General features: G+C 37.5%; 1 protein-coding gene across 1 annotated transcript in view; it reads right to left on the reverse strand.

Annotated features, from left to right (window-relative positions):
- Nucleotides 1-2,866: 2,866 nt before the first annotated feature.
- The window catches only part of MAN1A2 (mannosidase alpha class 1A member 2), a 114,069-nt gene continuing 90,428 nt past the window's right edge, over nucleotides 2,867-26,507 (reverse strand). Inside the window, exons 11-13 of the mRNA XM_081024799.1 lie at nucleotides 21,254-21,426; nucleotides 17,685-17,800; nucleotides 2,867-7,495 (exon numbers count right to left, since the gene is read on the reverse strand). Of these exons, the coding sequence (XP_080880925.1) occupies nucleotides 7,363-7,495; nucleotides 17,685-17,800; nucleotides 21,254-21,426 (422 nt within the window). The 3' untranslated portion in view covers nucleotides 2,867-7,362. The remainder of the gene's footprint in view (nucleotides 7,496-17,684; nucleotides 17,801-21,253; nucleotides 21,427-26,507) is intronic.

The following is a 26,507-nucleotide window of genomic DNA, read 5'->3' on the forward strand; positions in this document are numbered from 1 at the left end:
TTTTGCTGTGTATGCTTTAACAAAAGTGACTTCTATAGTTCTTAAACTGCTTGTTTCATATATATTATGCCTACATTTGGCTGTCATTAAACTTTTTTATTAACAAAACTGTATGAGTTTATTTCATAGAACCATGAATGAAAAACTGGAACATAGCCTTAAAGAACATCTTGTGCTTTCATTTACCCTCTTTTGGTTTCACTTTCCTTCTGTATAAAATGAGGAAGAACTGGTTTTCTTGGCTCTTTCTGTCCTGTTCGAATTGCCCTTCCCCTTTATTAATTTCTTTCTATTCCTTTAGGAATGATTACTCCCATGTACTAATGAAAATAATGAAAAACAGTAACTAAAGTTGTGAGCTTATCTCAGGCCAGGTACACGGATTTTTCTCTTTTAATTCTCCTAAAAATCCTATAGTATCCCCTTTCTAAAGGCAAGAAAATTGAGATTATCTTGGGGTTAAAAAGTTCAGATTTTCTTCGGGGCCAGGGAGGATGCGGAATTATTGCTTAATGGTTACAGAGATTGTTTGGAATGATGCAAAAGTGTTGGAAATAGCGGTGATGGTTGCACAGCATTGTTAATTATTGCCACTGGACTGTATACTTAAAATGGCTAAAATAGCAAACTATATTTTATCACAGAAAAACATTAAAAAAAATTGTGTTAGGTTAGCCAACAAGATACTGTCTCTCAACATCTGAACTAATAATTTAAAAAAGATTTTAAGATACAATTGGCAAAACGTGGTGTAAATTTAAGGTGTATATTTGATAGACATATTATGCAATGATTACGACAAAAAAATTAGTTAACACATCTGCCACCTCAGATAGTACTTTGCGCGTGTGGTGAGAACATTTAAGATCTATTCTCTTAGCGACTTTCAAGTCTACAATATTATTGACTACGGTCATCATGTTGTACCCAGAATTTATATATATGGGAGTTCATACCATTTGACCAATACCTCCCCATTTCCCCAACACCTCCCCATTTCCCTCTAACCCCCACCCCTTGGCAACTGCCAATCTACTATGTTTCTATGATGAACCCATCCTCTTAACGTGAATGCTATCTGCATGTTACAAGTCTTTTGTAACCCAATGAAATAATGTAAAAATTTAAGGTGTCTGGCAGACAGAAAGAGGCCCGAATTTTATTGTAGTTACTCAGGGATCCTTATTCTTTCATCTGGCCCCGTTTTAGTTGCCTCTGAAAAGGAAAGTCCACAATTAATTTGATACATCCGCAATGTAAAATTTCCTAGTTTAAAATTTTGATTTAAGTTGCAATCCACTGTCCCAGGAAGAATTAGACCTCAAAGACGTACACTGGCTGTTATTTCAGGTTTCACCACTACCTTATTCGATGCTCTGTGGGTACAGGGTTTTAACCATCTATCATCTAGCTGATCCTATTCCTCAAACTTGTCAGGCCTATCTTTGCCCAAGAATCCCTTAAGCAGGATCGGGTCAGATTTTAATGTGACAGAACGATATTTTGTGATTAAGGTATTTTTAAGCTCGACAATCTCAGAGGTTGGGCTACACGAGGTCTTAGAGATAAGAGGCACAGTAATACTATAAGATTGTTACATAGCTCTACAGTTTGTTTTCTTAAAAGCAGATGGAATAAAAATTACCCTATAAACAAGCTCTTCATCTTTCTGTAATATCAAAGAACATGAAGATTGGCCCACCCGAAAGAAATAAGTCTGAATGTGGGAGACTGAAGACTACCATTTGCTGGAACAAACTTGTTCTGTAAATAGGAAGAAGACTGAGCTGTGATGTCAGTGGGTACAAATGAAGGTTAAACGAAGCCTGTTCACTTGAAGAACATCTTTATTTGATCTTTAATATACAATATTACCTTTAATTTATAAAAATTACATATAGAGATGACCAGGATTGGTTCAGGAGCAGCCAGTGGATACCGATTTAAGAAGTTACACTTACCCCAAAAATTCTGTCAGTGAATTTGAGACCAGTGAGCAATGGCATTTCAACTTCCAAATCCAGGAATTAAAACCGGGGATACTTTTAAAAATTAATCCAACGAAAGCCCCTTTCTAGATTTTCTGAAAAATCACTTTCCCCAGGAAAGAGCTGAGCTTATCTCCATGGAGTTTTCTGGTATGCAATCTGCAGAATTCTGTAGTCCTCAGAGCTGTAAGACATTTGCAGTTTCAAATCCTCTGCACATGAACACGCATGCGTGTGGGTTCGTGTGTTTGTATTCTCACCTACTTTCACACCGAGCTGTAGAGTATGTCGGACCTAGAAAGGCAGCTCATTTATAATGTGTGTGGGCTCCCCTTGTCACTCTGAATACAAGCCTCCCCTCAATTCCCCCAAATAGTGAAATATTTGACAAACTTCGAGTGAAAAAACCTATTATGTTTCAGGGTGATTGGTGCATTGCAATGTATCTGCTAGTCATATGGTGTTGTGTAATTTCATGAGTTCTGCTGGGCTCAGAGTTTAAAATGGATTACTGGTTAAACAGTGGAAGTGTAAGGTTGACTTGTAAAGGATTTGAGGCGAGTTATGCAAGAAGAAGGGGAACTGTCCTTCTGGATACATCTTTTCTCCACAGTCCTCAGATTTAGGCAGTTCTAGAGGTAACAGGAGCAATACCTTTTTTACAGCCTAAAAAAGGGATAGCGGATTCCAGATAGTAAATGAGGCACATAACCCATTTTCTGCAGCTTAAAATTTTTCAACAGATTGGTTTCTGCAGCACAAAGGTCAGAAATTCCATCGTATTCTTGTCATCGAGTACTCAAGTGGAGGAATTTCTGCTCCAGCAATCCAGAGTCCTGGTCCAAAGGTCAATGAGCAGGCAGAACTTAGAATTACCATTTTGACACCACAGAAACGCTTTATTTTACATGGGGACTCTGGAATTGTGGCATTGAATGACAAGGCAAGGATACTGGCTGACAGCATACCCCAAGAACAAAAGAAACGTGCCTCTTTCTTAATAGTTTCATCATCTTGAAACCTGAACAGAGTCCAGAGGAGTGCATCTATTTTCAAGACAACAAAATATATAGCTTTAGGTTACAATTACATACAACCAACCGTACATACATCTTTTTGCTTTAAAAATCAACTATGTAACTCAAACACAGAGATAAGATGTAGATCAAAGACTACAGGGTCTTACACAAATTAAACCTGGGATCAAGGGTTAACCACCATGACCTGTGGGCAAGTCCCGCCCTCCTTGTTTTTGGAACACAGCCAAGCTCCTTCATTTCCATGTTGTCTATACCTGCTTTCACGTTTCTATGGCAGAACTGAGGAGCAGAGATAGAGGCTGTATGGCTCATAAAGCCTGAAATATTTATTAACTGGATCTTCAGAGAAAAGCTTGCCGAGCCACTAAAGATCAAAAAGAACATCTCCGTCATAATCAAAACAAGCTGAAGTAACAGAAAATCACCATGGCCCATGTTCTTGACCAGAATAAGGCCGTTAAAATATCAGATTTGGTTACTCAAATATTCTGTGTAGAATTTGTGTGGCCAAAACCAGTTCATAATTGTTAATTAATGGTCACAGACAGTATTAAAAATCTGTCTAGAACTACTTATGTAGATATCTATGTAAAAAGTGATAACACGAGTTAGACAATTTGAGGGTAAGGAGACCTAAAAGAAAAGCAAGAATATGATTACTAGGAACTGTTATGTGGAACGTAGAAATATTTTAGTATATTTTTCTTTATATTTAGTAGCATGGGACCACTAGGAGACCCACAGTAAAGCAAAGACAATTTACAACTGCCAAGTGTTACCCATGAATTATGGGACAAAATTTTTTGAATATAAAATCACCAACATTTCTATACAACATTAATTTTTAATTATGTAACTAAAGTGATAGAGCAAAAGAAGAATGTTCTTATTTATTTCTAAATATTTTAGTCAGTTGCATCAGAAGTCAAGTATGTCGTTGACATTTTCCAAGAGACTTTAGTTATGAACTACAATGATAGCTATTAGTATTATACAGTAACACAATGCTTAAAATATATTATAAACACTTTCTTTTTAATTTAAATGAAATAACAAAAATGAAGGATTTTGTAAGATGATTCATACTGGAAAATATTTAAAATGGTATGAACTACTCTTACACAGAAATGCCACTGGAATCACAAAATGCTCGAATGCTTGAAAGTGCCTTGCACAGTGCATGGCACATAGTGGGTACTCCATGCTTGTTCGCTCATTCTCTCATTCACTCATGCACTCATTCAAAGAAATCCAGGTAAGGAGAAGTTGCATAACGAGAGTGGCAAGCACAATCTTTTATCAACACGCTTGTTGACAGAGACTTTGGCAATGGAGGTGAAAAGATGACCAATATTTCAAACAGCTAGGTTAAAATTTACCAAGTGAAGCCCAGGGCTGCCCTAGATGACATCATAGAAAATCATGGTCAATATTCCACAAAAGGAATACATTCCTTTGATAACCCGGGTGTTACTTTTATATATAAACATCTCAAAAGATAGGAATAAGCTGGTGTCAGAGACACAGAACAGCATAAACCCACCAGAGAGTAAGAACACTCGGACGGGATTTATTTTCCTGCACTGGGGCTTCTTTTTCGTTAGGGCCACATTCTCTTGGCTTTAACTTTATACTGGTTTGAACAAAAAGGTGTGATCCTAAAACTGTTAAAGAGAAGTGTAGAAAGGTATAGGAGCATTCGACATCTCTATTTCTTTTCTTTTATGTACCAACTGATCTATCTATTTTGCACATTTGTGCCAAAGGCACAAAGCAAGGTGTCAGCTCTTCGAGGAGACACCTAGAAAGGAGCATATTTAGGCTCTTTGCAGAAGGTCTTATAAATGTAATGAGTTATTTAACCTGAGTAATAAGGTCTACAATATGCAAAGAACTGTAGAGCACAGAAGAAAGTAAAGAATACTCTTGGAAACTAAGCAGAATATGGCATTAAGGACTGATCTTGGAGAAAATCATGTAAAAAATCTGTAACAAAAATAAAACATGACACTGGCAAGTCATTTGTAGATGACTTTAATCGCCTTTGGTATTCAGAAGGAAAAAATGGAAGCATTGTTCTAAGCTCTAGTCTTCTCATCATCACAGGCAGGCACGTGGGTGGGTGGTGAAGACCTGCCCACTGTCCCTGTCAGTCTTTACTTGTTCCGGAACTGGTCCTGCTCGTCCATGTCTCCCTCCTCGCAAGCTCCAGTCATCTGAGAAAGCGACAGAGCACTCAGGAGTGGGGCTTCTGTCTTCTCACTCCTTGAGAAGCTCCCGGGAACCAAGCAGGCCCCTTTACTCTGCATTTCCTAAACAAAGCGAGGGAGGCTTCGTCGCCATCTACACAGCGGCTCTGGGTCCTTGCCAGCTCGAGCTCTTCACTTTTTCTGAGAACCAAATACTTTCCCTTTCTCTTCTGAAGCTATGGTCATCTACCCTTCTCCTTTAAAAATTTTAATTGTTCAAGTAGTAGAAGATATTACAATTTCAAAATATGTGCTAAAACGTAACTCTCTTAAAGAATTAAATAATGCAACTGGCTCCACACCCCCGTCTTCTATGAATATGGGGAAGTTTCGGGGTGGCTATCAATACTGACGATGGGCCGCACTGTAAGCTCTGTCTGACTAGTTGTGGCATATGATGATCCCCCTTGGAAAGCAATAAATTACATTAATTTATTAAATCTGTTCCCAATGTAAACCTACTGCATGCTCATAAAAGTTTAAAAAGAAAAGCTATCAAAGTAAGGGAATAAGCCTTCAGAATTCCAAGGTGGGCTTCTTGCACAGACGTTTCAGGAAAGCTTCAAATTCAGAGTAAATATTAGCCTAATTATACTACTCCCAACTTTTAGTCTCAGTGGAAGCTGTTTGTATTAAATGTAAAGAAGAAAAAGTGTCTTGCACTGTGACATAAATTCAAGGGACAGAAGATTTATTAAGTGTTAGATATTTATCTTATAATATAGTTCTTGATAAAATTTAAGTTCTTTCTGCAAAATCTACTGAAGCTAAGAGAAAATCCCTTAGCTATATTCCAAATTTTGTGTAATACGATTAATTACAACACACTTTTATCACTAAAAATTATTTTGAAGCTATTTTGATTAACTCTTTGGATTTCTATAACTATCCTTAGAGAAAATAAAAGTTGAATTTATTTTCTTACATAAAATATTGGTGAAAAGCTCACTAATCTGATGAGATAATAAATAAAGGATCTCCTGTCTCCATTTCAGATAGCCTATTTCAGGAAGTTTCGCTGTATTTTGTCTTTGATTTAATAAGTTGTAAAAGCAATTTGACTCATCAAGGTAAATTCAGAGTTGCATAATAGTATAGTGAATTTGGCCAAGCCACATAAATAGAGTTGTAAGTTGCGGGATTCTACTACGTTTATAATGAGGTTAAAATGGATAAAATTTACTTGGTAGATTTGCTGGTCTGGGAAAATCATCTCCTGCCAACAAAACCAAGGCTTTCTCTCAGAACACATTTCAAGGTGACAAACTGCAGCGTTTTCCCCGCTTTCTGCCATGCTACCAACACTAGACTGGACCACATGCACAACATCCCAAAGCCAGGCTCCTAAGTAGCGGTTATGACAAAACAGCAGTTTCAATCATCCAAATGAACACAAAGACTTGAAGAACATTCTTTGTGAGATCTTGCCCCCAGAGAAAACTAAATTTAACCAAAAAGTTGCAATGGAATAGACTGGGATTTGAAATGGCTGCCGGTCTGACCACCGCATGGGGAACGTGAAAGCTCAGACAGGGAGAGGTGCTTCTGTTTCTTTTCCAAGTCTCGCTGCCGGTGCAGTTCTACCGTTCTTTTTTGTCCCTATTATTTTAGTTCATTCCATTATTAAAAACGCCGAAAAACGGGATAAACAATGCGTAAATATCGGACTTGAAAGCTGCTCCCCTTTGGGAGGAAACAAATATAAACTGGTTCCAAAGGCCACCTCTCACTCCTGCGACATGCCCCCCATTCCTGGCTTATTCTTAGGGAGTCGAGCGTCCAGATTCCAGGACTCTAAACACGGTATCGTAGCAATGAGCAGAATTTCTCTGTGACCCCCTCCTTAAGAATCACAGCACAGCAGGTCTCTGTCCGACACATACTCGAGTATGTTTTGGTCAGGTACAAAATGGAATTATTTCAAAGCTGAGATATGTACAAGTGGACAAGTCTTCTGGGAGTCATGTTCCGCCCTGCCATGTGGACTTCAGAGGTCCAGGTTCCAAAAGTCCCCTCTCCAGACTAACTTCTGTAGTGGTCCATGTAAACAAAACACAGGTGAGAATGGTCTTTCCGGAGCTGCTTTCATCGAACAGCAGGATTTCCTGAAAGTGTGGTGTTGGCTAAATGCAACACAGGCAGAGGATGAGCCTCTGTATTAAACACCCAGTGGTCTAAAGGTAAAAGGTCATCGCCGGAGAACAGCAGATACAAATACCTGAGAATAAAAGGAAGAGAAATGAGGTTCAATTAGCATTCAATGGGAAGATCAGGTGATCTCAGTTATAATGGCAGAGGACACCGACACCTGTTGTGAGCAGCTTTGATGAAAAACCCATCAGAGGACGAGCCTCAGTCACTCAAATAATCTAAAACACAAGGACAGCATGTTCCAGAATAGTGCACAAATTCAGTCAGCTGCACGACGAGACCTCTGAAATAACATAGTTAAAAAACAAATCCCACACACCTGTCTGACACACATAAAACAAGGCTATAAAATGGTATAAGACAAAATACTTCATCATTTTTCAGACACACTTTTAAAAATAACATATCAATCATATGTTTTGGCAGCTTACACAGTATAACTAGAAATTAATTTGCATTTATAAATAAACATTGAAGAAAATAAAGTACATTATTCGGGCATACCAAGGACTTTTACACACTCCTAATACATCAGTAGTTTTTACAGGTACTGCAAACTGTTAAATAAAAGTTTCAGAAACATGGACTTATAGGAGATTAAATAATTATGAGTCTCTCTTCGTAGGTAAATAGCAGTGTTTAAAAGGAGGCAAGAATTCCTGACCTTTCCACGAGCACTGCAAGCCACAGTGGTCACTTAGAAATTAAAAATGATAGATTTAACACACGCAAAGCTGCTTACCTAGAATGCTGGGCAAGTTCCAATCTGAATTCTCTTAGTGGGTCATGAGCGTGAAAATAGAAAACTAAGTTACCGAGTCAGGAAATCTAGGTTCTGACCCTTGATCTTAGCAACAACTAGCTGGGCCTTACGAGGCTCCAGGGAGGAATTCCTTTACAATAGTTTATCTAAAATTTATTTATTTAAAAAATAGGCACATTGATGTCTTCTCTGATTACTGTTATAGGTCTGGAGGAGAGTAAAAACACACGGCATGGAGGTAAATGGGAACTGCGTGTCAACTTTACATTAATAACTGGGAAAGCTGGAATACAGGGCACCAGGGATTCCAATCTCACTCCTAGACCATGAGACCTGCTTGACCCTGATTTACTCACGGGCGTGCAGCCGAGACACTAGAACTAAAAAGACAGACTCGGTTGGATACAGCAAGAGTCTCTTCTGTCCGCTAGTTCTCCTTACTGTACTAGCTCGTGGTGTCTGGGCACAAAAATGTCCAGGAGAGGTTTATTCTATGTGATTCCATGTCTCTTCATGTGCCCTGGTTAAATATGGACTAATGGACCAGGCTCTCTCTCATCTCATCACTTCGTGGGAGAGAAAATGCACGAATTTCCTGAAAAATGAGTCCTTTCCATGGGAGGTGTTACGGAAGTCCCTCAGGTCAACATAAATGTCATAAAAATCAGTAAGATAATGACTGTGAAGGTTTTAGATAACAAAAAATGATATTATTGTATTAAAGCCATCATTTTAAAGACAGGATCTTAATTAACTATGAATGCTACTTTAGGGAGCTGAATAGTGCCTCACCCCAACTCATTTCCACTTGGAGTTAGAATGTGATCTTCCCTGGAAATAGTCTTTGCAGAGGTAATCATGCTGGACCTAGGGTGGGCCCTGAATCCAACGACTTGTATCTTTACAAGAGAAAAGAGGGGGATCTGGACCCAGAGACACACAGGGAAGAAGGTCACGTGAAGACAGGCAAAGACTGAAGCTATGCAGTCACAAGCCAAGGAACGCCTTCAAAGGGTACTGATTTCAGACCTCTGGCCTCCATACTGAGCATAAATTTCTGTTATGCCACCGAGTTTGTGGTGATTTGTTACAGCAGCCCTAGGAAACGAATACAGCTTTCATCCTGCCCTCTAGGACAGCCCTGGACCCTTAAGCACCACTGCTTGGTCCTGGGGTTTTGGAGCAAGGCTGACCGCTTCTGGGAGAGTCGGCCCCCTAGAGAGTATGGGCTGACACTAGACTTTTAAAAATTCCTAACAAATCAGTGTTGGAAAAGCAGTGCAGCTAACAACTCTTTTTCACTTTGGATTACACATTCAGAAAAGGATGTCAAGGGCGTGAGGCTCTGTTACTGATTTAAACGTAAGGTTTTTAACCTGGATTTTAAAAATGGAACAATTGGAGAATGATCTTTGCTGTGAAGTTGAGAAACATCTACAATCTAAATTAGTTCTCATACGAGATATGTTTTATTCTAATAAAGATTTTTTTTAAAAACTATAGTTCAAGGTTAGAGATAAGAGATGACAAATGGCATTGACAAAAGCCTGTTAGGTAGAACGTTTAAAAGGAGGCTTAACCTCTCTGGATTTGCCATGAGGATCCAATGAGAAGTTGGCAGTACGTAACCCAGAAGACGGCTGTCACCAAAACTAGACTATTGTGTGACCCTTATCTTGGATTTCCAGAACTGTGAGAAATAAATGTCTGTTATTTATAAGCCACCCAGTCTAGACTACCCTGTTATAGGAGCCCAAAATAAAACCAGATTAATTTTCAAAACAGACAAGGAAATCCTACTACACAATAGCAAAACTCAAGTAACTCAATTGAAAATGAGCAACGGACTGGAATAGGTGTTTCTCAAAGAAAGAAAAAAAGATATAAAAATGGCCAAGAGGTATATGAAAAGATGGTCAACATCACATTAATCATCAGGAAAATGCAAATGACAGCCACAGCGAAATGTCCCCTCACACCTGTCAGGATGGCAACTATAAAAAATAAATACATAAAAACCACCAGCGTTGGGAAGGAAGTGGAGAAAGCAGAATTCTTGTCCCTTGTTGCTGGTTATGCAAAATGGTACAAGCACTTTGGAAGCCAGTATAGACACATCTTGTCCTTTTGTAAGATGGACATGGAATGCACCCAAGTGCTATTTGCTAGATTTGGGCCCTGGCTCCTGACTGATAAATTCTAAACCTATACCATACTTGACTTTGCCAGTCTACTTCTAAACATCTGCATTTTTCATTCATGCATATTATGGTCTTGAAGCAGTTTCTTAAAATGTTCACATTACCTTTAGTAGTAAAGACACTTATAATTTTAGTCAGTTTGCAAAATAAATGTACCCAGATGGAATCAGACTGACCAAAACTTTAAGGTATCATATCCAAATGCAGCTAAGAAATCTACATCTTCCAACCCCTAGTATAACTCTATGGGAATTAATTTACTCTTTTAGTCTTCCTTTTCTAACACAGTAATAATAATAATAATAATAATAATAAAGAAAGAAAAAGATGCTTAAGTACTTCAGTTTTATTGGATGTCCTGCTTGCTTTTTAGAGCTATTTTTAAATGCTGTTCACATACATCTCTTTCATCTGTCTCTTATGTAAAGACAAAACACTCAGAGGAGATGGTGGTGCCAGATGTGATGAACATAAATATTGGTGTTAACCGAATCGAGAAGTTTTTCAGAAAGAAAGGTCAACCAAATCTGAGAAGAAACATTTAAGTGTCTATAGAGAAATGGAGGCTAAAAGAACCAACTACCAAGTTCATGTGCCCTTCCGTAATCCTTTACGTTAATTTATGAAACAAGCCTTGATGACTGTTCACAACCATCAATGGCAATCTCACGTGTATTATGGAGGGATGTGACAACTCTAAAAAGGACTGCATTCAGGACTACAAGGAACTCATGAGACTGTTTGAAAAATAACTTACTTAAAACTTCCATTTCATTTGTGCTTCGACTGTTTAAATAATGTCTTTGGAACACACTGGTTAAAAATCAAACTATATTGAAGGGAATTAGATGATGCCTTAAGGCACACAATTATTAATCTCTCCAAAAGATCTGCCCTCTGCCCTTCCCCACGTCTTTCATCAAATCTTAAAGGTGTTTTGTGGGGAAATACCCCAGAAAGGATGAATGGAAGGATGAAGAAGGAGTGGGGAGAAAAAATAATGGAATAAACATGGGCATATTATGGATTCAAATGCGAAAGACACATGCACTTTTTAAAGACGGACTAAAGGCTGGCATTTCCGCTATCTGCCATGGGGTAGGTTTTCTTCTGAGATATACGGGAGCTAAAGGGAATTCACGGACCCCTCTGCCTTCAGGGGTCAAATAAGTCAGGATGACTTTGCCTACAGGACACAGGATACCTAAACTGCACACACAGTTGGGGTTATCTCATATAACAAACAGACCACAGGTAGCTGGTAACAAAGGTTGCTTAAGTCAGCAGTGAAACATTGTCGGAGCTCCCTGTTTTGTGAAGGTTAATGGAAAAATATGAAAATTTTCTTGCTGCTAAAAGACCTTAACCCTTCTTTCCATTTTCTTAGATCACTGCCTTGAAAAAACTTGCAATTGTACCTTTGATTTGTATGTGTATCTATTTAAAAGCCAAATAAACCTCCTGCCAGTTGTCCAATCCAGGACTGTTTTTCTTCAAGGCCAAGGAGCATGTCTTTGAAATGTAAACATGGGGGAAGACAGCACCCCAGTCTCCCTGTCACTGTGGGAGGTTTGCTTATGTGCCTTTCTCAAAGCTGTAATGAAGACACAGAAGTATTATTTTTCCTTTGGATAAAGGCAATACATTCAGTTTTTTGGTATAATGCTTAGCTGTATGTTTTTCATAGATGCCCTTTATCAAGTTGAGGAAGGTCCTTTCTATTCCTAGTTTGCTTAGAGTTTTATCAGAATGAATGTTGGATTTTGTCAAATGATTTTTCTGTGTCTACTGAGGTGATTATATATGGTTTTTGTTTTTCAGTTCACAGATTGATTTTCTTCAAAAACTTTTTATTTCTGTTTTTCAATTATAGTTGACATTCAACATTGTATACTTTTAGGGGTACAGCATAGTGCTTTTATATAATTTACAAAGTAATCCCCCTGATAGGTCTAGTACCCACCTGGCACCATACATAGTTATTACATTATTACTGACTATATTCCCTATGCTGTTCTTTACATCCCTGTGACTATTTCGTAACTTGTAACTATTTCGCCAATTTGTACTTCATAATCCCTTCACTTTTCTACCCAGCCCTCCAACCCCCCTCCCATCTGGCAACCATCAGTTTGTTCTCTGTATCTATGAGTCTTGTTCATTTATTTTGTTCTTTAGATTCCACAATAATTATTTCAAATAATTCGATAACAATTATGTAGTTGATAACAGCAAATTAGATAATATTAGTTACCTTTAAGGAAAGAATTTAAAAATTCCTACAAAGAAATAATTAAGAGCAAGATACAAACATAATCCCATTTTTCCCCTGATTCCTTTCAAAAGCATATGACTAATGAACCAATAAAAAAATGAATGTATAAACAAAATGTAGTATATCCACACAACAGAATACTGCTTACTGATGGAAAAGAATGAACTACTGACACATGTAACCACACTGATTAATCTATATAATACTATGTTGGAAAAATGACAAAAAATAAGTACATATTGCATGATCCCAATTACGTGAAATTCTAGAACAGGTAACCTACAGTGACAGAAAGCAGCTATGCGTTTGGCTGGAACTCATTGCAAGACTAGGACGGAAGTTACTCAGGATTATATATTGATATGCGCCAAAATACAATAAACTTAAAATACTTCAGTAACACTGACTTTTAAAGTTAAAAACTAAAGATTAATGGAAAAGGATGGAGAAAAAATACCCATATTATTTGCTATTGCTACATAAGAACAATTTGGGTTGTAGCTCCCTCTACTGTCGCAAAAAAAAAAATTGGCAAGCATATTTCAATGTCCAGTTTTGAAATTGAAAAAAAATGTTTATATTAAATAGTACAAGTGAAATTCACTCTATGTGTGTGTTCTCTAGTGTCTAATATTTGGATCACACCGTGACACTGTGATAGGTCCTAAAAGGGATTAAACAATGTGGAGACCGTGTTCTGGTCCCTCAGGCTACCCTCCGAGGAGACGGGGCTACATAATCTCGCAGTGAAACAATGACGTGCCCACCTGACCTTCTGGGTACTCATGAATCCCTTACTCTCTATTTGCTTCCACAGAGGGCTCCCTGAGTCACAGGAATCAGTGGTTCCCGGCGTGACCCTCCAGACCAGCAGCATCACCTGGGAACTTGTTACCAACACGCAGATCCTACTTCCGACCTACTGATGAGAAACTCTGCTGGCGGAGGCCAGCCATCTGTGCTCGTTTTCCAGGTGATTACGCTCCAGTCGGAGAACCTCTGCCCTTCTAACTTCTAACAAATAAAAGGCTGTTAAAAGGCTATGTACATTATAAACCCAGAACATTTCTAAAAGGATACATCAAGAACTGTTTAATAATAACTGTCTCTGGGAAGTGAGACCAGACGTAGGGTACAGAGAAACTTAGTTTTGATTTTTTCTTGTCCATACTATTTAATTCATTTTGCCATATCCGCATAGTTTTATAATTTAAAAAATAAGCTAAAGCAAGAAGGAAGCATTCTGCTCAGTGTCATGTTCACCTTTTTGAGTAGCTAAAGCACATGGACAGTTACCTTTCAATGAATTCACAATAAATTTCAACTATTTGATAGAATACACAATCTAAAATTAAGTTACTCAGCTTCTCACAAAAGCCTATTTAAATTAATTGATATTTGAGAAAAATCTATGGAGTCAGACTACTCTTCATTCCTCTGTAGCGTTTTAAGCACTATCTTACTAAGAAAAATATAAACCTACATCAGTCTTCACAGAAATGTCTTGAATCAATTGCATTTCAGTATCATGCCATCAGTTTTTACAAAGAGGAAGTTTAACATTGACAGCGTTTTTGCATCTTCTGTAACATCGATGTTTGAAGGTATTTATTGTGTCATTATGTATTAGGTTGAACTGTATGAAATGGCCAGCACTCAATTTTTTTTTTACTTTAAAAAAATTTCATATGGTTTTTTTGAAATTTACTTTAAAAAATTTCAATTTCATATGGTTCACCTTTTTTTAAATGAACTATCAAATTAAGTCATCTGATAATTTAGCAGTAGGGAAAATTCCTGTTTCATCTGTTAAAGTAATATGTTCTCTTAAGAAGATAAAAATGACACCGAGCAGGAAGCTGCCTTTTTGCTTTAGCTGCCAGGAAGCTCAGTGTCGAATGCAGTCCTCACCTGTGATAATTTCCTAGTCTAGGTTTTGTTTTAATTACCTATGAGACTCTGCTGGTTTGGTGTTTTCCACTTTTGCTGATCCAAATATATATGAGCTTTTCTGAAAGTGAGTATTATAGCAATTGCGTACATATAAATGTAACAGGAAGAATTGTGCCTGAATCTGGCAAGAAAAGCACCACGGTCCACTGGTGATAGTCCATATATTACTGGGAGGGAAAAGGCAGCAGAGCCACACGTTTGCAGCCCTATCCCATGTGATAAAGTGCTCAACATCTGTATTGATGAGGCATTTAAGAATTAGTCATGCAAGCCAATCTGCAAGAGATGAGATCTGAACTGAATTTAGAAAGAGAGGGGCCAGTAACATGAAATAGTGAAATGCAAAAAAACAAATTTCATGTGTACATATATACAGAGGGTGCCAAAAAAGTGTATACACATTTTAAGAAAGGAAAAAAACATATTAATTGTTAATACTCAATATATACTGATAACAAAAGATGAATACAAGTGATGTTTGACTTCTGCAATTGCAAGAGCTGCTCAAAGCGGTTCCCATCAGCGTCCAGACACTTCTGATTACGGTGAACTACTTACTGCACGAGTAACACTGACCAAAGTGTCCGCTTGTATACATTTCTTTGGCACTCCCGTATATCTATATATGCATACGTATATATGTTTATATATATAAATATAGATTAGCTTGGTTTTAGATTAGAATATTTAACTAAAATAAATGACAAATGAAGGCAGAGAGGAATGAACCACTGTAGCTTTTGAGCAGGAGGAAAGTGACAAAGAAAATGGTATATGAAAATCAAAGTAATTTCTTTTTAAGACTAAAAGAGGCTTCAATTAGCATTTTACCACTATAGTAATATCTGATTCAGGCAAGATGCTAATAACACTGGGTGGAAAGACTGTTGGGAAAAGGATATTCACAGTCTCGAAGTTATCACTCTATCGATCACTTATTAATTATTTTAAAAGATTCTTTATATGATCGTATAATCAAATCTAACCTGATGATCAAACTTAAAATCACCAACCATGGGCTAAACTGTTATCATGTGCCTCTTCAAAGAATGCAATGAGAACACATCATCTGTATAATATTTATGCCAAAAATTTTAAACTAAATCCAATCATAAAAAGACAGTCATAAATATATAATTGAGGGACATTCTTCAAAGCAACTGGCTTAAATACTTGTGTCAATGTCATAAAAAAACTAAAGTAGGGAAACTTTGGCCTAGTTAAATGGGACTAAAGAGATATGACAACCAAATGCAACACATATTCCTTTGGTGGTTAAAAACATAGTTATAAAGTATATTATTAGAATAATTGAGAAATGTAAAAATGGATTACATATTAAACAATTGTATGAATGCTAAGTTTCCCAAGTTTGATAACTGTTTTGTGATTATGTAGGATTATGCTCTTTTCTTGAAAACTGTTGTGTAAGTATCAGAAATCTGGCAACTTTCAAATTAAAGAGTGTGGCAGAGTTCCACTGAGCAAAAGAAGAAAGAACCACATGTGCTTTCAACTTCTCACGCATGGCTTAACTCTGGAGTGTGACCTGCAAAAGCAGGATATTAGGTTGCTTTGAATTAAAAACAAGGTTTTTAAATATTAATAGATAAATAATAAAACTGCGTGTGTGTGTGTGTGTGTGTGTGTGTGTACAAACATATACAACGGGGGGGAGGGAATGTGGCAAAAATTAACACTTGGTGAAGGATACACAAATACTCCTATACTATTTGTACAATTTTTCTGGTCTTAAAAAATGAAAGAAGATGTATTACATAATTTGGGTCAAATTCCAGTTTACAGATGTAATAACTGAAAGTGAGGAAATTTTATTTTGACATGCTCATTCAGCTAGGTTCTAACCAGTGTATAACTAAAGCTCCATGGCTTTACTTTCCAGACCAGTGCTCTTTCAACTCTCTCACAGGGTAAATCAAGACAAGGAATGACTAGAGGTAGGGAACCGACCACCATGCAGATATTCTAAATCATCTCAGCAGTAGTCAGGGTATGGGTTAGGGTCAACTGTAGATATGAAGAGGAGCAAAATAAAGAAACAATGCAACAAGAATCATAAAGACTTAGTGACATATTAGGTGAAAAAATAATGCACAAGCTGAAAAAATGGGAAAATAATAAGAATACAAGGGATAATAAAAGAAAAACTGGAATAAGACGGCCATTTAGAATCAGAAACTTAGTTTGAGACATACAAATTTCAATTGTGATATACCAACTGTAAGCGAGAAGTACACTAGCATGAAAACTTTGAGTAGGAAATTTTGTCCTTTGTGTCTGCCATATATCCCTAAGTAACCTGAACAATGCCTGAAAATACACATATTTTTGAACAAATGAAGTAATAGTTTATGAGGCATTCAGGTACAGATAGAAATATGAAATTTAAGAGATGGCATCAAGAGATATTTCCTTTGTAGTCTTTAGGGAAGTGGACATATTTAAGGTCTCTGCCTTCTTCCAGTTAGTTTAGTGAGAGCTCTGCCGAGAGTTCTGAGTGTAATACGGGTGCCTTTTTTTTTCTCCATTGTTTCCTTTATGTATATCTTTATGGGAAACTTCATTGGAAGGATGGGTGGCTGTGGTCCTATACCCTCTAGTGCCATCAAAACTCCACGCTTATTCCTAACAGATTTCATTAGTTAGAGCAGGGAGTTCAGGGGTGTTTCCAGAACACCACCAGCACCACCTGGGAGTTTGTCAGAAATGCAAAGTCTCAGGTTGCACCCGAGACCCACTGAATGAGACACTCTGTTGGTATGGCCCAGTTACCTGTTTTTCAGAAGGTCTCTCAGGTGATTCTAATGCACGCTAAAGAGCTAAGGACAAAATAAAGGTAAGAAACCTCTTCATTTCACAAAATATTTACCTCATAGTCTAAGTCATTCTTCTTGAGATGAGCTAAAAATTTAAGACCCAAGTACATAAAAAGATATTTGTACTAAAATTTAGTGTAACATATTACGTAGTCACAATGCATCATGTACGGACCACACAGCAAAAGCAGCCCACGATACAAAGTTTAAAAAAGGCATCTACGTACTTTAATGTTTCAGCGAGAAAGAAGCTCTGCTGTACATCGTCGTGTGTCGGAGTAGAAGAGTACACATCCTTCACCCCAGAAAACCCACCGCTGACGCGACAATACTTTTCAATAGCCTGTGAAAGGGATCAGACAGAAGAATCAATCCCACAGAATTTCAAGTTCAGGCACCACAGTCAAAAGTTCACAGGGAATGGCAGCTAAAGAATAAGATTTATCATCAAATGGAAATATTCTCACACTGGAAAAATTAACTGAGGTGTCCTCTTTCCTGTGGAGTTTCCCCCTCTTCAAAACTCTTTAATTTTTTTAAAGACACCTTACATTTTCCTAACTTAGGAGTCAAATTTAAACTATTCACACTGAATTAGAGACCAGTATAGCACAATAAAGCCTCATTAATTCTGACAAATGAAGAGGGAGGCCACTGTGAATTAAAACTTTGAAATGCAATTTTATTGCTTCTAAGGAGAAACAATAACCCAAAACATACTGAAAAAGTATTACTTAGGAGCTCTCCATAGTAACAGCGATGAGATGATATTTACTGCAAACCTACTAAGTGACAGACACTGGATTATCATCATCCCGAGTCAGGCGTTACAGGTGGTACCAACTGGCAGGAAGCGCCCGCCCCACACATCTACCACAGTAATTACACTATGAAGAGCCAACAGTTATGAAGTATTGACTATGTGCTGAAAGCTCTTCTAAGAGCTTTACAAACATTAACATTGAAATTTCCAACAACCCTAGGAGGCTGTCTTAATAGCTCCACTTTTCAGATGGAAAAACTGAGGCAAAGAGTAACTCTACCTTATTATTAACTGCTGAGCTCTACTGGCCGAGTGGGAGCTAAAATCCTTAATTTACCTCTCTTTGCATCTTTGAACACGTCTAAATAAAATACACCAAATCAAATGGGATCTATTCGAAACCCTGCTTTTACTTCAAAGCAACCTAATGTCCTGCCTATACAGGTATGTCCCACTCCTGAGTTAAGCCCCGCATGAGAAGTTGAAAGCACACACAGTCCTTTCTTCTCTTTCTCTTGGAACCAACCCTACAACACTCTGGAACGAAGATATGGGGACTATTGTTGCTGGTCTTGCTGCTTTTTTTCCTCTTCCGGTCTTCCTCCTTCCTAGTGAAAAGCTAATTAACACTGAAAGTGTTTATTTAATCAAACTGTTCTTTTTTATACAGTTCCATTTTGATTATGGCTGGGTTTTCAAGTCTTTTTACCAAAGGGCTTAGCACTTTTCTCTATCTAAATATTTTAAACATAATTTGGATACACAAGTTTTGAAGCACCGTGTTCTTTCCAATGACCTCGTGTCTCTCCTGCCACAGAACTGGCGAAGCAGTTTAGGAACACTGAGAAGGAGCAGGGAGGCATGACCAACCATCAAGCCATTTAGAGTTAGTTTTTCCTGCATAATATACTCGAGTTTGGATTGGCTGAAACTCCAGAAGACATGAGATACTACTGCTCTGCCTCAGCCTGTTTTCCCTTTACTTTCTTCACACCCAACAGGAAGGACAGTGGTGGGCAAGAAAGCAAATTCTATTTATGATGTGAATCCTCCTCTTTCGTCTCCAACCTACCCCTTTTCTCTTCACGCATATGTTTGAAATCTGAATTTAAAGCATAATTATTTCCATTCTTGTTCTTTATACTTTGAATTTGTCTGTATTCATACAGGCTATATAGAAGCAAAATTCTAACTCATAATTCAAATTTGGACAGGTTCAATTTTGAGCTTGTCAAACCTCTTTTTAACAGCTAGGAGTAGAGCCAACCTTTAAGCAGGTGCGTGGGGGGGGGCGGGGGGGAGGGGCCTTAGGAAAAGGATCAATTATCCTATAATGTTTCAACATTATCCTATAATGTTTCAATGTTTCTGCCACCACTCCTCACCCTCCTGCCTCACATGATTCAGGTTTATTTCCCCTATCCCTCTAAATTAAAACTATTAAATATTAGTGGACACTCAAGTCAGATTCATTGCAGGATTGCTTCACCTATTCCGTCTCTATAAAATATTGCTTGATTTACATAAGCATTAGGAAGCCACTGCTACCAACAGAAGTGTGGTTCCTGCTCCCCAGCCACGGTGACAACAGCCTGGCCCTCTACTCAGCGGCGGCAGGACCCTCCTGCACAGTTTCCTAACAGCTGGGTTCCCAGTTCTGGAGCCAGGTGGCCTGGGAAAAGCAGCAGCAATACATGCTGCACCTGTTCCTGTTCTATGTAACCACTTCTTTCCCCATTCATATTCTCTTATAGTTACACTCTGTAAGGGCTACCTAGAGACGTGTGAATGACAAAGGACACGTGAGTGTCTGTGCCTTGGTTCAAATCTTGACCGTGTTATTCCCTGATTATTGCAATGGGCTCCAAAACCCACCAGGCTGCAGATCACAATCAACCCTTTTGTTTGGTTACTCCCCACTATACCATCTTTAGTAGTTCCTTCCAATTTGAAAATCCTATGATGGATTCTTAAAGCTGGGGAGCTTTGGTGCGTAGAAGATGGTGAGGAGAAAGAAGATCTGACGGGCCTTTTAGATGCCAGGCAAAGGGCTGTCTTTCCCCACGTGAGAAACCCTTACGTGGTAACTGAGAGAAGTGAGTGAGTGTGTGTGTGAGTGTCTGCTAGTCCTGAGGCACTGAGGAAAGCAGACAGCCCTTCACCGGTATATAAGGCCACCCAATGACTTCAAACTTCCCTCCCGCCGGTTAGCACTGTGAAACCTTCTTTTTACACAGAAGGCTCTCCATTCCGCCCTACAACAGATCCTGAACATTCTTGTCTGGGCTTACTAACACTACGTGTCTCACCTAGAATTCCTTCGTTCTGTCTAGACTGCAAGCTTCAGTCAAATAATTTGCATATGAATATTCACCATAATTAGTACTATTTATCACAATTAGTGTCTCTCAGAGAATAAAACACTCCCTCACTCCCAGGAATAAGCTCTGCTTTCATGAAAAGACTAATGATTTTCTTCCTCCCCAGGTACTAATAGCCCTGGGGTTTTCTGAAAGGTATTTTAAGAGTAAACAACTTGCTTTCTTTACTTACTAATCATTAAAAATTCCTCATTTCAAATACACGTATTTGTCCTTCACTCTAGAAAAATTTTACCAAGTCACTGATTGTTCTTACAGCAATCCACTACGGAGTTACTTGGAACACAGGCTAAAATGAATAGGGGGGAATCTGCTCAGACTGTGAATCTGGGCAGATTTACAGTAATTTTGTTTTGGAGCGTCAGCATTAATAGCATAGAAATTGCATAATCATAGTGGAAAACTGCCTTTAAAGGAGCCTCTATTGCTATTCAATAATAATGAGTGCATACGAGTAGGAAAATAGTCCCAATAGAGAACTAAACTGGATTCCAAGGTTTACTTCTGTTCCTACGAAACTTACGTGTTCCGTCAGATCAATGGAAGTAACCCTATAGTTACTGAACATGAGAACACAGATGAGGAAACATGACACTACAGGAGGGCCTGATTTAACATTCTCGCACATAAAATGAAAAACTGGTTTATTTACCAGTGCTGCTTCCCAGCCCCACTGCCTGTATCGCGGGTCGTGAGTGAACCGCCACAGGTACCAGTAGGTTTCAATGACTTCTGGACGCAGGATGTAATACTTCTCAGCCTGCCGGACCGCTACGGCCTCTAATGCGCCATCAAACTTGAAGGATTCGGGACCCAGCTTCAATGCTGTAACGTGACAAAAGAAACAAACGAACACAATAAGCTATCTGTGTCTGAATGCCAGAGCCTTTTCTCTCCTGAGGGAATGGGGGATGAAGGAAAGTTATTTTTGTTGTTTGTTTTATTTTTATCTTTGCTGTTTTGCAAAACCAGTGACTGTAAAAGATCCACATTTGGCTTATAATAGACATAAATATTCCTCTTATTTTGGCAAGAAATATTTCTCATAAATAATGTACACCAACATACTGCTGAATCTAACTAGACTGACAAGAGTCTAGTAATCCTTCGGAAATAAACGAAAAGCAAGATGTAAGCATATTCATTATATTTCTGTTTTGGTACAAAATAAAATGAGATAGATAATTGCACTGCGCAGAATTATTTTTTAAAAACTCAAGACCGTTTTAAAGTCCTTTTAATATAACACACACATAAGGAACCATTTTAGAGCTCAGATCTTGAATCAGATTTAGTTGTAGATTACATACTTTTCTTTTAAAGCACACTGTAGGAGATAAGAAACAATATATTTTAAAACTTAAACCAGTTTTAAAAATAAACTCTTCTACACTATATACAGCAAGGAAGAGGTCAAATTGCCAGTCACCAAGAATTTCATCAGTAATTGCCCATTTATCAGTTTGCATACATGACCACTACACATATATTTCAACAAGACATACCGTGTTTCCCCGAAATTAAGACCAGGTCCTATATTAAGGCTTGCTCCAAAAGATGCATTAGGACTTATGTTCAGGGGATGTCATCCTGAAAAATCATGCTAAGGCTTATTTTCCGGTTAGGTCTTATTTTCAGGGAAACACGATACTATTCCTTGAATACTATGATTTCCATTCAGGCTGGAATACAGCACTACATGAAAAGCTCTTAAAGAACTTCTTTCTAATCACACCCGGAGCCCCAAACTTGGGCAATGGTAAGTCATCTTTCACTGGGACACTGAAGTCACACACAATTACCAGTCTCAGCTGCCATCTTTCTTTTTTTACTAGGTTGCACTGGTGGCAAATACTTTCAAGATCTCTCACGTCTTTCGAGAGAATGCTGCACATTTTTATATTTTCTCAGAAAAGAAACGGTAGCACCAGGCCTATAATGCTGGTGGACCATAAACAAAATCATGCTACAGCTGTTGGCAGCATGTGTTGCTGCGGCCAAATTTCAGCATCACCAAGGTGACACTGTAAGCTCCCAAGAATCACAGTTGAAAGGAGGTGAAAATAAAGCCTTTCGTACCATCTTCCACCTCAAGAAAAAAAACACAAAACCAAAAACCATTATAGTGATGGTAAATAGAGTTCTTTTAAAAGCAAAACAAGTGATCCAGAAGACTTAATAACCATAGTTCGTCTACTGCTAAGTCCTGGAGAACTAACGCAAACTCCAGCAGGAGTTTTTAACCTGAAAGCCATGAACTTTATGGGTAGGCTTTGGAAGAGGGAGACAGTGTTGTGTCCAAGAAACCTCTGAAATTGTATGCAAAACTTTATGTGTGCACATAAAGCACTGACCAGTCCCTCCATAGGATCTGAAGTTAGAAACAGCCCCCAAATTACCAATGTTTTGTGAGAAAACTTCTATCCAGCCACTGACAAGGTCTGGCATACAAAATGAATTATTTGGCGTTTAACAAATGCTTTTAAAATGATGATAAAATTCAAACATCATAAGCACTGAGATGATGATAATCTAACAAAAAAGGAAGGTAAGTCATTTTGTCTGGATTTCTTATGTTTTTCTCAAAGACTATGAATGCCGAGAAGTGATCCTACGGAGTTTTCAAATGTTATTCCTAAGGCTAACTTTAAATTAGATAATAACTCGTATCGTCTGAACTGAAGTAGAAATGGGCTGCACGGAACTAATATTTTACGCTTCTCACTATAAATTGTATTTCATGAATTGGTCATTCATAATTCACAAATAGAACATACTTTCAGAAAGCTAACAACATAGGACTTGATGAGTAAAATGTGTAAGTCTATTGTTATATACATATGACATCCATTATTTTGGCCAAATCATTGGTTTTATGTTTATGAGGGCATTATTTCTTAGGTGCTTTTTTGTTTTAGAAATGTAAAAAATCATTTCATAACATTCTACCTTGCACTTAATTTCTATTTCCTATCTTAAATTTCCCATTTACATTTGGATGTCATTTCTAAAAAGAAAATAATGAACCTAATAAGTAAAAACTGAGTCAAAACCATAAATAATTTAGTATTCAGGTAAGAAGAATGCTAGAGAATGCAAAAATCATATAATGTAGGTACAGGAAAGAGGCATGCACAAATAAAAAAAAAATTAAGTATCAAATGTGATAAAAGTCAGTAGTAAGACAATAAAAGATAAGTTTAAGGAAGGTACAGATTAGTCTGTAAAGTCATGAGAAAATGCAATTTATATGAATCTTCCAAGAACTTGTAGAGGTGAAAAAATAAGCACACTCAAGTCAACAGAAGAAATTCAACAAAAGATAAAAAGCCCAAGGAATATTCTGGGGCAGGCAATTTGATTACAGTTTGAATGGGTTAATAGTAAGTGAACGCTTAAACCACTTTCCTGTAACCTTCCCTCCTATGAACTTCCTTTAGGAAAAAATAGCTATAAAAACTATGAAAATATGTCCTGTATTCCCAGTTCAATGGATCTTTTGTCCATCACATATGTTACATGTTACCAAACAGATTAAATCCCATCCCCCCAAACATGATAGAACATGATCTAGGGAAGGCTTTACCCAATTTCAACATGATGTAAATTAAGTTACATAACAGTTATTATTTTAATGATGTTCAGCAATTTTTTGTTTTTTAATCTAGAAACCCAGAAAAAGAAAGGACTATGTTTTGGAAGTCTAAGATCTGGTTTGGCACCAATTTTACATTATACCTCAGAATAAATTAAAACAATGTACTAATCTAGCTTCCATGTGGACGTAGTAATGTTTGAAACTACCACTACGTTACTGCTCAGTTCCATGAACAGATTCATCACTGTTTCCTACAAACCCAGCTGAATATGAAGCAGTGAGTGGGCCATGCTCATCAGCAAGGTGAAATACATGAAGATCACCAAATTCTGAATTACAGTTAACTCTAATTCCCACGACAAATGAAAAGTGAAATTCCAAGACAATAATTATCACAAGAATTTAGCTAGAATAACTGCTGAGAAGTGGATGGATTTTGTAAAATAAGGTGGCCAAAATTTATAGCATAGTTGTAAGAAAATACAGCAGAAGATGACCGGGTGGGAAGTAAGCAACATCAGGATAGTACTTCTCAATTAAAGACTCTACATTGAGGTTAAAGATAAGTAAAAACAGTGAAACACTTGAACATATAGGACACAAGTCAAATAGTAATTTTTTGGGTCCACCATGGCAAAAGGAGGGTCACAGGTCCACCGACTTGCAACGTGACAATGATGAGAACAGCACGACAGTGACAACCATAGACTACATTTGAAAGTTCACTTATGCTCACAACATCCTGAGGAAGACGGAGTGGGAATGATTATCCCAGCTTTTGGCAGATGGAGCAACTGAGACTTAGGAAAGTTAAATGATTTGCCTGGGGCTCATGGATAGTAAATAGAAGGACATGGGATTTTAAAATCCTAATTCTCATGTTCTTTTTATAATATCACAGTGTTTCATATCAGCAGCAGTTATGTCCTCATGAAATGTGAAAGTCAGAAATATAATATAGAGAATTCTTCCATAACTCTGGCATTCTATGAATTCCCCAAAGGCAGGGGTATGCCTTGTTCATACTTTAACCTATAAGCATCCAGCATAATGCCTGGCACATAACAGGTGCTCCATGTTTAATGGAGTGACAATTAATTATAATTACTATGGTGTATCATATTTTTAACATGTCTGCTTTATGAAATCTTACTATTTTACATCTTATTGATTTGTGGTCAAAATCTGCATCATGGTAAGTCTTATTATCATGGGTCCTCATGCAACCGCTCAATAGCCATTCTAATCCTCAATGTCTTACTAATTTGCTCTGTATTTTAAGTATATATTTAATACTCTATGTCATCAACATGATAATATAATTTAGTTTCTATTTGTAACTCAGATCACTGACTTTAAATGTACTACACACTAACACTTAAGCTACCCTAAAATAACACCTGCTTCAATGCCCTTTGACTTAGTTAGATTTTGTTAAATGGAATCCTTTATTTAGTTACTGAGGGAATTAAAGGGTCGAATTGACCCTAAGTTCAATTCCTTATTACATAAAAATAACTTGACAGGTTTCAAACCAGAATAAACTTCAAGCCAATCATATTTGTGTGATGGTACCCGATGATGAGTTAACCCTAAGAGAAATTCAGTTATTTAATAAAAACAATTCAACTTCTGAAATCACAAAAAGAAATCACTTCAATCTTTTAGGGAACTCAGTATCCATTATTTCACATAGAAACATACATTTTTAAAGTCAGAGAAAACCGTAGAAGCTCTAGTCCAACGTTCTCAATTCTATTTTCAGGCTTCATAAAACCCTGCTTGCCTTCTCTCTCCATGAAATTTTAATAACATATACTGTTTACCTATCTATGATGGTACGTATATCTATGCTTTGTACATAACATTTTTTTTCACCCCAAGAACTAATTTTTGTCACCACTGAGAATCATCTCATTTTCCAGGTTAAGGGTGCTGAAGCCCAGAAATATTACTTATTTGCCTAAAGCAATGCCAAAGGATCTTTTTAGGTAAGGGCACAAGTAACTCAAAAATTACTGGTGAATTGACTAAGAGACAAACTACTAGTTTCCTAGATACCAATTGTACATTCAGTGTAACTACTACTATGTTTCGGTTATTCTTATTTTCTCAAGAGGACAGGCAAGGCATGTAACCTAAATTAGTCCATTTTGTGTCCTTCTCAATAACTGTTTTTATAAAAATGAATGGCTAAATGGATTCTTACTATATTAAAACAATGTTATTCCATGCATCCCCAAATGCTCTACCTGTTGTCTTTAAAACAATTTCTTCAAAATCTTTATTAACAACATCAGTAGCAGAA

Source organism: Rhinolophus hipposideros (assembly GCF_964194185.1).
Source record: "Rhinolophus hipposideros genome assembly, chromosome: 19".
Lineage (NCBI taxonomy): Eukaryota > Metazoa > Chordata > Mammalia > Chiroptera > Rhinolophidae > Rhinolophus > Rhinolophus hipposideros.